Consider the following 16,912-nt stretch of genomic DNA (forward strand, 5'->3'; position numbering starts at 1 on the left):
AGGTACTGGGTGAGGCTTATGTATGTCAGTTGGAATGTTATTGTTTGTTCTTCATGAATGTATAGTACCTGCAATGTGCCCTCTGTAATGACTCCAACATTGGAGTCGACAGTATTGCAAATAAATAAATAAATAAATACGCGTTACATTTTTATGAAAGCGAAATCAAAACTATTTTTACAAAACGCTTTGCATTCATTGTGATTTTGACACATCTGTGTTGTGTCCTCTATGCTATTTGAATGAACATCTCTGAATTCCAGCTAATTCAGTAACCTGTGCCAGAACAGCCTTTTGAATTTTTAGTTTCAGTTTCCGCGCCGCCGCCAACAAAAATAGACCACACGCCGCTGCCGATGAAATAACCGGCGCGCGCCGCCGCCGACTCAGGACGACGACCCCCACGCCGCCCCCGGTCGAAATCTCCTCGGCGCACATCATAGAGTTTCTCAAAATTAACTAGAGGGCACTCTGCCACTGCGATCGTTCAGCGACCATGGGAATCATGGGTAGTACACATTTGCCTAGTCTTCGTACTTGCGGGCAGCGAATCGTACTTGCGGCTTCGTTTATTCCTGTGTTTCGGTTTTGTTTTGAAAGAAAGATTGAATTCTTTTGAACTTCGCAAGCCAATTTGGAAAGTAAGTCTAAAAAAATGAAATGGTGAAGCGCTACTGCTGAACATTTGCTACTACTTGTTTCGTAAGAAAACAGCTCCAAGCCACACGAACACACACGGATGATGATGATGTGTGATGTTTTATGGCGCAAGGGCCATTTCACGGCCAAAGAGCGCCAGTTCATCTTACTAAAAACATGGACAATGATTGTGATAAGCGGCTGTATAAGGGCCATAAAATTCCTTGCGGTAAGGCGGGTAAAAACATACAAGTAATAAAATCATGACCATGTCGTGAAAGGTGTGTGTGGTGTGAATAGATGACAAAAGTTGGTGATAATAAAAGACGATGGTGGATATGTATGGCATTAGCACAAGTGCCTCACTCGTTCATACCCTTGCGTCCAAGGGCCGTGAGGCAAGTGCTTTCTTGTGTAACCACCGCAGCAAAAACCTTTCTGGAGAGGTCATGCTACGGGATGCCCGGGTATATGATATGAAAACTATGAATTTCTTTAAAAAACGCTAACAATGATTTGTGACTAAAAAGCGGTTCCCTACCGACGAACATTGCAGGGTGTAAAGGTATATGTTGTCGGTAGGGTAATGGAAAGTGTTGTTTTCTTACAGTGTCCAATTGTTTGCACTCAATTAAAATGTGAAGGACTGTCAATACTTCACCACATCTGTCACACAATGGTGGATCGCCACCGGACAAAAGGTGTGTGTGTGTCGTGTATGTGTGTCCTATCCTGAGTCTCGTTAGTATTACCTCTGTATGACGCGATTTCGACACGGGCAGCCAATGACCAAGGTGTGGCTTAATAACGTGTAGTTTGTTTTGTGTGTGAGTATCCCACTTGCTCTGCCAGTATACTGTGAGGTTTCGTTTGAGAGACGGCTTAAGATCAAGGGCCGGGATTGATATGGGTGTAGGGGCAGTGCTTTTGTGGACGGATGCAGCGAGCTGATCCGCCCTCACGTTGCCTTGGATCTCACGGTGCCCTGGCACCCAGCACACCCCAACATGTTTGTGTGTGTAGAGTGTGCACAAAATGGAGTAAAGTGAGACAAGGACCGGATTTTTTTTGTTTTTTAGGACTGTGCAGAGCCGTTACCACACTGAGGGAGTCTGTATAAATTACTGCTTTTTGTATTTGTAGTTGTTTGATGTGTTTAGCTGCCACAAGTATCGCGTAAGCTTCTGCTGTGAAGATACTTGTGCTTGGATGTAGAGGGCCAGCATCTGAAAAGGATGGGCCGACAGCAGCGTAGGACACAGAGGAGTTGGACTTGGAAGCATCTGTAAAGAACTCAGGACCTGTGTATTTGTGTTGGAGTTCCAGGAAGTATGTTCGGATATGGGCAATAGGCGCATGTTTTGTAACTTCCAGAAAGGACATATCGCAGTCTATAGTCTGCCATTGCCACGGTGGCGGATATGCTACAGGAGCCATTAAACTGTGTTCTAGTGAGACTCCAGTTTCCTCGGCTAGGCTTTTCAGGCGAACTGAGAAGGGCTGCCTCATCGAAGGCCTGTTTTGAAACAGAATGGAGCTCGACAAATCATTATTAGTAGAGTATGAGGGGTGCTTCTTATCTGCTTTCACCTTAAGGATATAAACAAAGGACCTGTAAGTTCTCTGCAGATGAAGCGACCACTCATTTGACTCAACATAAAGGCTTTCTACGGGGCTGGTGCGAAAAGCACCCGTAGAAAGGCGGATGCCCAATTGGTGCACGGGGTCCAGCATCTTAAAAGCACTTTGTGTTGCAGAGTGATAAACAATGGCCCCATAATCTAAGCGAGTGCGAATGAGGCTTCGATACAGATTCATGAGACATTGCCTGTCACTACCCCACGTAGTACGTGACATCACTTTTAAAACATTCATGGCTTTTAAACATTTTGTTTTTAGATACTTGATGTGCGGTACGAAGGTCAACTTGTTGTCCAAGATTAATCCTAAGAATTTATGCTCCGCATTGACAGACAGACGTTGACCGTTCAATTCAATGTCAGGTTCTGAGTGCATGCCTCTCTTTCCAGGAAAACAAGACACACGTGCTCTTTTGTGGGTTCAGTCGGAATCCGTTTTCCTCTGCCCATTTGGAGACCTTGTTTAAACCTAACTGAACCTGTCGCTCACACAGTACCAGGTTGCAAGATCTAAAGCCAAGCTGGACGTCGTCGACATATGTACAATAAAACATATTGCGAGGGATGAACAAGTGCAAGGAATTCATCTTGATGAGAAAAAGTGTGCAGCTAAGTACACCACCTTTTGGCACGCCTGTTTCCTGGACGAATGTTTGGGAAAGAGCCGTGCCCACTAGGACACGAAATGTCCGGTTTGACAGGTAACTTTCGATTATGTGAAACATTCTTCCGCGCACGCCAAGGTGGGACAAGTCTCTTAGAATTCCGAAACGCCATGTAGTATCATAAGCCTTTTCGATATCGAGGAATACAGAGAGAAAATATTGTTTATGGACGAAGGCGTCCCTGATCTGTGCCTCGATACGAACAAGGTGGTCTGTGGTGGATCTACTTTCTCGAAACCCGCACTGAAATTGGTCGAGCATATTGTTTGTTTCAAGGAAATGTACAAGTCTGCAGTTTATCATTTTCTCGAAGATTTCGCACAAGCAGCTTGTGAGTGCAATAGGCCTATAACTCGAAGGTAAAGAAGGGTCCTTGCCCTCTTTCAAAATGGGAACTATAATAGCCTCTTTCCAGGAGTTAGGGATAGTGCCAGAAAAGCAAATAGCATTGTACAAAGTAAGGTTTTTCGTGTTTCGATCGGTAGGTTTTTTAACATTTCATAAACGACACGGTCAGAACCTGGGGCAGAAGTACTGCAGGAGTTTAGAGACATTCGCAGCTCAGCTAGACTGAACGCTTGATTATATGCCTCGTATCTAGTGCATTTGTGTTCGAGTTTCTGCTTTTCTATTCTTGTTCTGTATTTTTGGAAAGTGTCAGTATAGTGGGATGAGCTGGACACCTGTTCGAAGTCTGCACCGAGGAAGTTTGCCTGATCTTCCAAGGTGTCACCCTGAGTGTTTACGAGTGGAAGTGCGTGTACTTGTTTTCCTGCTATCCTACCGACCATGTTCCAGACTTTAGCTTCCTGTGTGTATGAATTGATCACTGACAAAAACTTCTGCCAGCTTTCTCTTCTGGCCTGCCGACGCGTTCTCCTGCCTTGAGACTTTATTTTCTTGAAAGTTTCAAAATTTTCGGCTGTCGGTGAGTTCCGAAGCAGCCTCCAAGCTCTGTTTTGCTGTTTGCGCGCGTTTCGACATTCAGAGTTCCACCATGGCGCACGCCGTTTTCCAGGGTGTCCATTTGTTTGTGGGATGCATTTTGTTGCAGCATCAATAAAAAATGCTGTGAAGTAGTTGACAGCAACATACATGTTCAAAGTACTTATGTCATTCCAACCTAGACGAGCGATGGTATGAAACTGTTCCCAGTCGGCTCTGTTTATGAGCCACTTGGGAACACATGGTGGACACTCAGTTACTGTCGTTGTGCTCAAAACTACAGGGAAGTGGTCACTTCCGTACAGATTCCTGACGACTTTCCACTGGAGTAGAGGCACAAGAGAAGGAGATACTATGCTCAGGTCTATGGAGGAGTAGGTGTTATTGGCGAGATTATAATAGGTTGTTTCTTTTCGATTTAGGAGACGCGCTCGAGGAGAGAAGGAACTGTTCAATCAGTCGACCTCGCGCGTCATACCGAGAGTCACCCCATAGCCTGCTATGCGCATTAAAGTCTCCAAGGAGAACATAAGGCTCCGGAAGTTCATCAATTAAAGAGTGTAAATCACGTTTTTGCAGCTGATAGCTAGGAGGAATGTAAATAGTGCAGATTGTGATTAGTTTATCAAAAAGAACCGCTCGAACAGCCACTGCCTCAAGGGATGTTTGGAGTTGTAAGTGTGTGCATGCAATTCCTTGATTCACTATGATGGCAACACCTCCGGATGATGTCATGGCATCGTCATGGTCCTTTCGAAAAATAACGTATTTACGAAGAAAATTTGTGTGTTTAGAATTGAGGTGTGTTTCTTGTACACACAGCACTTTTGGTGAGTGTTCGTGTAAGAGTTCTTGGATGTCGTCACGGTTTCTGAGAAGGCCCCTGACGTTCCATTGTATAATTTGAGTGTTCATGGTGAATGTAGAATAGTGCTGTGTGTACGAAAAGTGAGTGGCTGTTTAGACAGGGAGTTTGAGTTCACTTAACAGGGCCGTCACCAGGCCCTGTTATCGGCTTTTTTGTTTTCTTGGCGCGCTCCAAGGAGCCACGCCGCTCTTTCGGCACCAAGGGTACCGACGTGTCCATTGCCTCCTCGGAGGCACTGGATGCCCGCACGTGCGGGCTGTTAGTTCAGATTTTGGGCCTCGCCTGGTGAGGTGAGGCCTTGAGACCCGAGGACTCTGGAGTCTCCGGTCTCTGTTTGGGAGTAGGCGGTGTAGCCTGGGCTACAACCGCCTTGGGGGGCAGGTGCCACAACCTCCGGCTCGGTATGCGCGGGCCGAAGGAGTGGCGAGGGCTGGTGCGGCGGTGCCCCCTGACGCGCCGCATCAGCGTATGTAGCTCCATAGAATGGAGCGACTCTTCGCCGTGCTTCCTGAAATGTAATGTTCTCCTTCACCTTCAACGTAATTATTTCTTTTTCTTTTTTCCAGTATGTGCAGGAGCGTGAATGCGGCATGGTTTCCTTCGCAGTTTACACAGTGTGGCGGTTGTTTGCAGTTCTCAGACACGTGGCCTAGGACTCCACATTGTGCACAAGTCTGGCGACCACGACAGGTTTTAGAGCCATGGCCATACCTCTGGCATTGGAAGCAACGACGAGGGTTTGGCATGTACGGCCTGATAGATGTCTTTGTGTACCCTGTTTGAATAGATTCTGGTAGTTTACTGGATGCAAATGTGAGTATTAAGTGTTGTTTCGGTGTTTCCTTATTATCTCTTCTGATGATGATTCTCTGTACATTAGTGACATTTTGGCTCTTCCACCCCTCCAAAAGTGCAGTCTCAGTCAAGTCAAGTAAGTCCATGTCAGATACCACTCCGCGAGTTGTGTTCATTGATCTATGTGGTGTTATGGTTACTGGTATGCCACCGAAATCTGAAAGACGGTTTAGCTTTTTAAATTGTTCTTTGTCACGGATTTCGAGAAGAAGGTCTCCACTAGCCATTTTGGTTACCTTGTATCCTGTGCCAAGTGTTTCGGTAAGACATCTAGAAACCAGGAAAGGAGAGACAGTTCTGGCTTGCTTTCAGTTTTCTCACAGTGACTGACGTGAAAATAGGGAAAAGTTTCTGTTGGCTGGTTAAAAAAGTTAATATCATTAGTGCGTACCCGCTTTAAGCCGGTACGATCAGACAGAAGAGGGAATGCTCCATGCATGCCGGTCTTATTTTTGTTCAGCAGCGTTGGCGGCCACCCACCACGGAGCCCAACAAGGGGACGCTGCAAGTTTGCAGGTGCTGAAAGCTTGCAGACGTCAGCCGTACAACACTGCCATAACCCAATGCGCCTAGACCAAGGTAGGCTATTTGCACAGGGTTAACCCTTGCCGCAAGGAAGAATGGAAGTAAACAGAAGAGAGTAGATGACAGGACAGATAGATAGGGAGAGATAAAGGCGAAGATGTAGGCAGAGAGAGATAGGAAAAGGCGACTGCCGATTTCCCCTGGGTGGGTCAGCCCAGGGGTGCCGTCTACGTGAAGCCGGGACCAAAGGGGTGTGTTGCCTCTGCCGGGGCGCCTTAAAGGTCCAATCACCCAGCTTTGGCTCAACCCCCAGGATCCCCTTTTCCCTGGACACGGCAAAGCCGAACACACACGGAGCCAAAGGCAGGCCAGAAGTGCGAATATTAGACAAATGTGTGTACTACCTACAGTGGCTAGAATAGGGAAGTATGATGAACGCGCCGGCTAGCGCGTAACGCCTTGGGAGGAAACTGCCAGATGGCGCTGGCACACGTTTGCACATTTGCATTTTTGGATATCAAGGGAGCGTACGATAGCGTGGTTCAAGAAAAATTGTGGGGAATACTGGACACACTAGGCGTGGAACATGTAGTCACTAATCTGGAACATGAAGTCACTAATCTGGAACATGAAGTCACTAATAAAAGGTAACAAGGTAGTTATAAAGTGGGAAAAACAGGTATCCAAGCCTGCAGAGGTAAAACGGGGGCTTAGGCAGGGGTGCCCCCTGTCACCCTTATTATTTAGGATGTACCTACAAGGATTAGAGGCAAAATTAGAGGGAAGTGGACTGGGCTTCAATCTCTCTTTCGTCAAACAAGGAAAACTCATACTGAACAGGCACTACCAGCATCGATGTACGCAGATGATATAGTACTAATGGCCGACAACAAGGAAGATTTGCAGACATTGGTGGACATCAGCGGTAATGAAGGAAATAGGTTATATTTCAGATTCAGTAAGGAAAAATCAGCAGTCATGATTTTCAATGACAACGAAGGTAGTGAGCTTAGAATACAGGAGGTCACGCTAGAGATAACAGATAAATACAAATATCTGGGCGTATGGATAAGCAATTTGACCTAGTATCTGAGGGAACACGAAATATATGTGACACTAAGGGTAACAGGAATGCAGCAGTCATGAAAAATAGGGCACTGTGGAATTACAATAGGTATGATGTTGTGAGAGGAATATGGACAGGGGTCGTGGTTCCTGGGCTGACGTTCGGCAACGCGATCTTGTGCACGAGATCAGAAGTTCAAGCAAGATTAGAAATTAAGCAACTTGGAATAGGTAGACTTGCTTTAGGAGCTCACGGGATTACACCAAATCAGGGGGTACAAGGTGGTATGGGATGGACATCATTTGAGGGCAGGGAAGCTAGCAGCAAGATAAAATTTGAGAAGCGATTGAGAGAAATGAAGGAGGAGCGTTGGGCTAGGAAGGTTTTCAGCTACTTTTACATGAAGAATGTCAATACAAAATGGAGGAAGCGAACCACGAAGTTGACTGGTAAATACTTAGAAAACAGCAGGTGGCCAAACCAAAAAGAACTATCGGTTAAGAAGAAAGTGAAGGAAACGGAGACTGACATGTGGAGAATGGGCACAATTAAGAAGTCCGCACTAGAGATCTATCGAACGTTTAAGCAGGAAATTGCCAAGGAAAGGATCTATGATAATACTCGAGGTAGTTCTCCACTGTTTGAGGCCAGAACGGGAGCACTGCGAACAAAGACATATCAGGCCAAATGCGAAGGGGTAGACACAGTGTGCACTGTGTGTGGAGAGGAAGAAGAAACTGCCGAACACTTGATAATGTTCTGTAAAGGGCTTCACCCTATAGTTCAGGATGATGGCGCAGAGTTTTTCAAAGCACTGGGGTTTAGGGACCGGGAGGGCAAAATAAACTTTAAGCGGGTAGACTTAACTAGAAGGAGGTTATCTGATTGGTGGCTAAAGTCAAGGCACGAGTGAAAATTAAACTCTTCACTGCAAAGTACGAATCCTCAAACTCTTTTTTTAAGGAAAAAAAAATAAACATAATTTTTGGTTCATTAGGTATTACGGCTTGGTGGCGCTAGCCACCGCCCGATCTAAAGGGTACAGCCATATCCATCCATTCATCCACGTCACCCAAGCTGGCGATGCGCTGCGCATGTATGAGACGGGAATCAACCGCGCGCGTGGGCAACGCGAAATATATAAAAGATATTTTGTTGCTCGTGCATGGTTTCAAATTGCGACCGAGAAAATATGCTAATAAGCTGCTGGAATTACTGGATGCCTACGCGAGTGCGCGACTGAACTAAAATATCGACAGGGTGCCGAAAGTGAGTGCGTTGCGGCACTGAAACATTTTATTGATGTGAAATGGTAGAGGAGTGGAACGATGGACTAGGTTGTGAGCCACTGTTTGCAACACCTTCTACGGCGAATCATCATTTCAGGGACGAGAATCCCAAGTGGTATCTTAATGAAAACCTTTTATTTTCTGCACACTGGTCATACAAGGCCGAGTAGTGACTCACTATCTGTTTACAACAATGCATACTTTATAATTGGTCGCGCGCATTTTTTTTTATCCCCAAGAAAAAAGTTTTATATTTGACACGCACCCCACAGAACATTCTTTTCTTTGGACTAATAGCAGATGACGCGCCTGGGCTTCAGGTATTTTTTTTGCACAGGAAGATGCTCGCTCCTTGAGGAGTGCCTTTGTGCGAAGACGCAAATGGGTGAGCAGAAAAAAACGTGTTCACTTGATTGGTGAGGCTCGAACCATGTTGTGCGCAGCCCAGTGTGACATCTTTGTTTTGTTTTTTAATCAGAAAAAAGGCTCTTTCAAGCTGTCACTGTGAAGCTCGTTGTAGCAAAACCACTTTGAAAAAGGGATTTTAAGGGCGTCTACAAATACGAAGACCTTCACCGAAAAGCCTACCAATTGGCGTCCGCACAAGGGGGGCCAAGGGGGTGAGCACCCCCCCCCCCCTAGTCACCTGTGAGGGGGATGCTAAGTCTGCTCTATACATTGACTAGGCAGCGGGGCACTCTTTAATTGATCTAAAGAGAGGGGGCGAAAAATCTGCCTCATACACTGAATCAATAGGGAGGGGGCACACTGCAACAAACCTTCCCCCCCCCCCCCCCCCGTATGACAAGCACGTCTACGAGCCTACCCCTTTCTATGTGGAGCATTTCGCCGTTCACAGTGAGCTCAAAGTGCCGGGAGATGTACATACCTCTCGTCGAAGTGCATTTTGCACACAGCCAAGTTTTCTTGAAGCGGCTTGTCAGCGCGCGGGATCGCTCTCCGCCACTGCGCAGATCTTTGTTCTTACTAACACCAAACAACCTGACTTGTAGCCTGCAGTGCAACCCGGGACGAAGCAATGATTTTATTTTCGTGCCATGAGAGTGCATACAGAAGCATTGGTGTGAGAGTGCCATGGATTAAAAAAAAACGAGGACGAACGCGCCCGACCAACCTGTCGGAAACGTGCAAACGTATAATTGACAGCGCGCGTCCCCACGCGGCTCCTCCTCAGAGGCTTCAGTGCGCTCCGTAGGCGCTGCTTGCCGCTCATCACACTTCCCTATTCTAGCCACCCATCATTCCCATGCTCATCGAACAGTGAAGCGCCGTGCGTTGCAGCTGCCATAGACACTAGCGCCAGAGTTCCCTCTAGTAAGTATTGTGGGAAACTCTATGGCGCACACCTCGACTCGAGGGGTAGAATGCTTGCTTCCTTCTCAAAGGATGCAGGTTCGATTTGCAACTGTGGACGATAGACTTTTTTTCTTAATTTTACTTGCACAGGTGTATTCATTAGGTTTTTTTTAAATTCTGGCTTCAGTCGCTACACATCAGCGCGCATTTATTTGCAGCGCTGCCACAGGAGATTTAACAAAAACTTAAAAGAATGGCTTCCGAGATTTTAATGAATAAGAGAGAGTGTGCTTTCTCTCGCCTGCGATCGCCGCTCACTGGCTCGATTTTAAAAAAAAAGAAAAAACTGACAGTAAACGATCTTCGACCGGCAGGAAATCGGGAAGGTTAGAAAACTGGTAAAGCAGCAATGTTCTGTCTGAGCTTTCCGTGTTCCTCCCGACACTAAAAACGAAAGCTATTGGCGTGTAACATTAATTAAGGCGATTACGAGGTGTGCGGAAACAGTCAGGTGAACGTGTTTATATTTTTGTGGCAGACGATAAAAAGCGCCGTCCACAGTGCTCGTGCTCAAAACTTCATAGTTGCTGCAGCGGGCCAGCGGTGGAGCCGAGCAGACGACTCGCGTGTTTCCCTTCAAATGTGGACCCCTCTCTACAAGTGAAAGTCTCACGTCCTGTTGCACCTTTTGGAAAATGAAACCAACGCGGCAGGGCAACTACTGTGTGCCCGGCTGCGGGGCTCCCTACAGAGGATTGACTGAAGGCACTAAGTGTTCACTATTTGCCGTTCCAATATGTCTGACCCAGAGAGAGAAATGGGAATACAGCTTACGCTTGCCAAGAAGGCACATAAAAAGTTCAAGAGCGGTCTGCGAGGCACATTTTGAGCCACGTCATGTGCTTCGAGACTTCGTGCACATTATAAGCGGTAGAGAAGGCAGGTTGCCGCGTGACCGGTCAAAGCTTGCAGTCGTAGCAGTGTCTGCTATATTCAGCAGACAAAAACGTCCCGACGAGGGTGACCAGGAGAGGTATGATACGACAAACCCTCAACACGCCAAACAAGAAGCCCCTGGGCCATAAACGACCAAGTGTGAAGAGAAAAAACGTCCACCAGAGCTGCGAGCTTGACAGACAGGCATGAAAAGTGAGTGAAGTTGGCAGCGCATTCCATGATGGACTGCAATTTGGAGACACAAGGCGGTAACACAAACGAAGGAAGATGAGCCCTTCTTACTCTGAAGATGCCATCAACCTCCAGATGGACAGCCCTTCAGTTCACGTATGTTGATGGCGTCTTCTATGTCACCTCCACACTAATACCGCCTTCAGAAATATCCCATGACAAAGTTATATTTCTGAAACAAGAAGGAAACAGCCTTCTCTGCCGAACACATCTAAACAGCAGTCCTTACGACGAGAAACGGGGTCTATCTCAGGCAGAGGCACACATGAACAAAACCGACAGTTTCTTTATGCCCTGGTGCCATAAAAAAAATGAATTTGCCTCTGGACGGAACTTCAGATGCCATGGAGAGGCGTTTTACAGCAGATGCTGTGAAGGTGTGGTACCTGACGTAGGTAAGTAGGTCTATATACTTCACCGATACGCACTGAGCTTAAACTAAAGCCTATAGGAGAGGGACGTTTCGATAAAATGTATGATTTTGAACAAGCTGCCAAAATATAAGCAACGAAACTGCATTACATGTACATCTTATTTCCATTTGAATGTTTTAATTGCTAACGGGAAGGGATGTTTCTCTTACAGAGGTATAAAAAAAGATCGCACAAGTTAATATTTCTAGTATCCCCTAGTGAAAATCTGTAACTGGGAATCTAACTGGTTTCAACTGGTATTAACTGGTATCAACTGGTCCCAGTTGGGAACTAACTGGTCCCAGTTGATGCCAGTTGCAACTGGTTCCAGTTAGCAACTGGTCCCAGTTGGGAACTAACTGGTCCCAGTTGATGCCAGTTGCAACTGGTTCCAGTTAGCAACTGGTCCCAGTTGGGAACTAACTGGTACCAGTTGATTCCAGTTGCAAGTGGTCCCAGTTAGCAACTGGTCCCAGTTGGGAACTAATTGGTCCCAGTTGAAACTGGTTCCAGTTAGCAACTGGTCCCAGTTGATTCCAGTTACCAACATGTCCCAACTCAACTGGCCACCCACAGGGACCACAGGAATTTCATGAGCATGCCCTTGAACTGGAAGCAGTGCCCAGCTGAAAACCATAAGCAATTCAATTGGAAGAAAATGGTCCAAGTTGTGCCCTAAATAGAAATGCTGCCAGTTTTTTTTGGTTTTATGAATCGTTACAGTGAAAGAACAGAAAAAAATTGAACTAGATGTATGTGACACACTGCTGCACTTGAAGGAATTGGTTTTATCCATAGGTTTTTTGTCCTACTCATTGTAGGGTACTGTATTACCAGCCTAGTAGTACTTTAAAGGACCAGTATTAGAATAGATTACAATGAGTAACTGTCATCTTGCAAATGGTGAGTTGTGGTTTATAAATGAATTATTTTTTCTTCTTTAGATGTCAGCCTCTTTACATTGTTTACCTCGATATTAGAATAATCTGAACAGTTTTACTTAATCTCGTATTTTTGAAAATCCTATTATTGTGAAATATTTCATATCGAAATTGAGCAACACAGTGCACTCAGTCGTACGCTTTAGCATAATTACATTGAACTAATATCAAACAGCTGTTGTCAATCTTTTTACATCCATCACGGCCTGATTGACGCCCGAGTATTAATATTATCATCTTGTTGGAGCATAATAGTCTTGTGTGCAGTACAGCGGTTACTTCCGTGCAACAACTAAATGTGGGGTAGTGCCGACAGTTATCCCAACTGAGACTACTGCCGACATGCTGCAGACACAACTATATTAGAAGCAAATGGCTTGTGACTTATTCCATGTGGCTGAACAGCACGAAAGGTTTATTCATACAAGTACATTCATCCAAAGGAACATAACCAAAGGTTACACGATTAAACCCATATAATAATACAAGCAAAAGGGATTGCTTGAGTACTATTTTGAGAACAGTAGTAGTGAATTTAATCATTGGGTTCGCCTGGAAAATGTGCAAGTGCCTTTGAAATGGTCCCCATAAGAACCGAGTTGAGCCCACATTCTTATAAGAACAACCTAAAATAATAGGGAATGTTGGACATGCTGGCATGGCATGAGCAAGGCAGTAGTTAAATGTGTAGCATGTCAGTTACATGCAACTCCGAGTGCGTTCACACTTATCATAAAAAGTATAACATGACACCTTTAAAATTTTCCAAAAAGCTAAATGCAAACAAAAATCAGGTAATCTTTTTATGGGAAACGATTGGCAAGATTACAAAAAAATTGCCTTTCGTTCCAGTCAATCCACAGGCATGGAGCTGCCTGCCTGTCCACTTCGACGACATTCTGTGCCACCCACTTCTGAACACATGAAATGTGTGTTGTGCCGAAACACAGAGAACTAACATAGCTGTTAGACACAAAATAAATCCTTTTTCTGTCACTGCAGCTAACTGACACAATATGCTGGATCTTAGCATGCATATTGTCTCGCAGTCGTACAGCTGTGCAGTTAGTTTTTTGAGGCCTTTGATATTGTTCGCTGTGGAACATGCGTCCAGAGATGCGAACTCTATCATATTCCTCAACAGGCCCTGTGATTTGGTGTGGGACTTGCGCTTCAATAATTCTATGAATGGACTCACTGACAGCTCTTGGTTTTCCCAAAAGGGCCAGCGACTCTTCTTTGTTGCACAAATCAGAGCACAAGAAATTCTTAACTTGCTCACTAGCGGCTGCATTGTGTGCGCCAACTTTGCTGGCCATAAGCACTCTGCTCATCACTTGGTGAGGCACTCCTTTAGCGGAAGTGACGAGCTTTTTAATCTTTCCTAAGCCCGCCTCAAAGACAAAGCAAGAGTGTGCCCAGAGTGGCCCTTGCATTGTAACACTTTTTGCAAGGTGCAACAACAAGTGTACATTCGAAGTCATTTCCTTCTTAGAGTAGAGAACTTGGACTTGAATAACAAATTGCACAAGACACTCAGTACTATCCCTGATGTCTTTGGCTGAGACAGTATCTCCAAGTAGGAGGTATACAGCTTTCACCAGCAAGCTAAAGTGTTTGTGGTACTTGCCAGGCAAGATTCTGTGAACACAAACAAGGCTGTAATACAACAGCCACTGTTGCCACTCGCTTGCCTTCCAAAACTTTCTCAGTTCAACAGATCTTGGCAGGCGCGTGATGCATTGAGGAGGCTTAATGGCACAAAGCCTTTCGTCAACCATCCTAATCAACTGTGGCGACCCTATATAATATGGAGCGCCTACACCAGACATCCACAGCTCCATAAACTGGCGTGTGACACCAAGTAAAACCCCATGCATATAATCAGGCGTGAAGCCCCACACAATGTCAAACCCCACCAAATTAATTAATGGGGAAGGCCCTTTAACTCCTCGCACATTAACACCAGTCCTGTGCACTTCAGCCATGTCTTGCATCATCCCTTCTTTAGTCCTGTCGGGTGGAGCTTCAGCGCTTATAGGGTACTTGACTGTTCCTGCAAAATAAAAATGATAGAAACAAATTAAATACAAAACTCGGGAGGGTGGGCAAAAAAACCTTTGCAGCAATGAATACTAGATTTTTCTAACTGGTAATAATATTCCTGCAAATGTCAGGTACTCCTAACTGCTGTAATAATGCATACAGATGTGAAGGCCACATGAAGCTTTCTAGAAGTTTGTAAAGTAAAGAAGAAGGCTAGCATGTCTTGAATGCACGTTAACTTTTAGTGTGACAAAAATACTTTAAGAAAAGAATGCGTGAAAATAAAATTAAGTAGGATGTAATAATAATGCACAAACCAAATTTCAGTAACAAAATAGTGATTGTGAAGCTGATATCCAGGATGTAGTCTGTCAGATATTTTTGTACACAAGTCAGTTTGCTTACCTTCAATGCATTTGCCAGGGTGCAAACACCAGCCACACCCAAAGTATCCATTATACTGGACTGTGTTCTGCATCAGAGCCCTGGCTGGAGCATCGGCTACAGCAGCGAAACAATAGACCTGTAATGTAACAAAAAGAATATAGTTTTAATGAAGAAATGGGACAGTGCTATATTGGTTTTCAAATTCAATCATACTCAAGTCTGGTCGGGATAAGATTTCTCGGTCCCGATTGCCTACTTTGTGCAAGCAGTAGAATGAGGCTAATCGTGGTGTAGAATGTCAATCTGAATCTGGCACAATTGTGAGTTCAAGTGGCTGTGCGACAGTGGTATTAAACTTGGCTCAAATGCTTGTGTGTTGACAATATGTATTTTTAAAGCAGTACCATTATTTGTTGTAACATAATTTTAAAAGAATTATAGTTAAATCAGGCACTTCACCAAAAGTCAAGAATATTTCGTGCATTGCTCAGTTTTTAAAGCGTTATATAGCAGTTAAATTAGACTAAAATGAAAGCTTTTTCATGAAGCCAAAAAAAACTAGTATCACTACAGTAGTAAGTTTTCATTTGCCTTCTCTTTTGCTGTTTCTTTTTTTAGTTTTTGGTTAAGGAATATTGCGGAAGGACACAATATGCATCTAAGTTTGCTAGGAGGAGACTACGCAATGAAATAGAAGTGGCTCACTTTTGATTGAAAGGTCTCTCCATCACATGTCCACTCGATACCACTCCTGGTAAGCGAGTCCATTTGCTTCGTGAATGCCTCCAACACCAATGTCATGTCTGGGTGGCACTGTCCATACCACAGTGTAGCAACAGTAACATTTTTCAAACGCAATCCGGGCGGCAACTCATTAATTGTCGTCTGCACGGGCCATATCGAAAACTTGGATGAGTTGAACACAGGACTACCATCCGAGTTTATGGTCAATGTGATGTCCATAGCGCCAAGACCCAGTTCTTTTCTTTGGTGCAGATACAAACTTCCGTCTGTAAAGTCTGTCATAGAGGCGGCGTGTGAACGATGTGCAAGTGCATTTAAAGAGTTTTTAAGTGACCTGGAAGTATCTTGAGACGAAAGAATTGAAGAAATCTGTTGCCCCATGGGAAGGGTCACAAAAAAACTTCCTTGCGCAGTAAGGGTATCTCCACTGTACAACTGTTGGCATTGTGTACATGTTGCATTGAATTCTTTTCTTTTCTTAAGGTCCCCGTCACATTCGCCGAGAAGGCAAATGCAGTTGGGACAATAGAAATGAAAGCCCATGCTATCAGTGGAGACTCCCGCAAATTTCTTAAACAGAAACTTCGTGTCAGGGAGATCCTTTCTTTTCATTAAAAAACTGACTAGTTTCATCAGGTGTTCTACCTGTGTCCACGCCAGGCCAAAGTTAACAGCAAAGTCCATGACTAGGGTCACGATGTCTTCAGCAGATAAATCGGAGTCAAAGGAGCCATCAGTTTCACGATCATCCTCCTTTGCGTTCTCTGCCAGGGCTTCCTCATCGTCGCTCGGTCCCGACTCTTCGCACTCGTCGACTTCATCGTTTGCCCAGACGCGAACTGGCGAATTATCAGCAGGTTCATCTGCAGCAGCATTACCATCAGACATCACGTTTTCCACTTGGCTAGTGTCAGTCGCGAGGCGAGACGCCCTGTACCGCGTTGATCTGGGCAGCTCTTTCCCATCGAAGGATGGCTCTAGATATAACTTCCGTCGTTTAGGCGTCCGGGACATGTTAGCGGTACAGAATGTACACTTCGAACTGTGGTAAAATGCCTTCAGTCTAATAAAAAAAATACAAATCGATATGTATTAGCGTGCGCTTGAGTGGAAATCTTTCGATCCACGAAAGCGCAAACGCCATGCAAACGACTTGAGATCTGGATTCAGTCGGCTTTGTAACGGCTTAGCAATGAAGTGAATAATAGGTAATATATTTTTATTTGCATTTCTAGCACCGAACGTTACAGGTTTTTTATTTATATATAGGCCGTTTCTTTAACAACGTTATTTATGAATTTGTACGCGTTTAAATTCAGGCCAGGCCAAGCAGTTTTGGCTTGGTTGGTTGAGCTGAGCGAAGCCGGGCCAAGCTGAGTACAAT

The 16,912-nt window shown here is 45.0% G+C and overlaps 1 protein-coding gene across 1 annotated transcript; it reads right to left on the bottom strand.

The window, feature by feature from the left end:
* Positions 1-13,141: 13,141 nt before the first annotated feature.
* LOC142783788 (uncharacterized) lies at positions 13,142-16,792 on the bottom strand. The gene is made up of 3 exons (XM_075882366.1): positions 15,490-16,792; positions 14,803-14,920; positions 13,142-14,407 (listed from the first exon to the last, which is right to left on the bottom strand). The coding sequence occupies exons 1-3, from the start codon at positions 16,540-16,542 to the stop codon at positions 13,155-13,157; spliced, it is 2,424 nt and encodes an 807-aa protein (XP_075738481.1). The 5' UTR covers positions 16,543-16,792; the 3' UTR covers positions 13,142-13,154.
* Between the last annotated feature and the right edge of the window lie 120 nt (positions 16,793-16,912).

Source organism: Rhipicephalus microplus, unplaced genomic scaffold (genome assembly GCF_043290135.1).
Source record: "Rhipicephalus microplus isolate Deutch F79 unplaced genomic scaffold, USDA_Rmic scaffold_12, whole genome shotgun sequence".
In the NCBI taxonomy this organism is placed as follows: domain Eukaryota; kingdom Metazoa; phylum Arthropoda; class Arachnida; order Ixodida; family Ixodidae; genus Rhipicephalus; species Rhipicephalus microplus.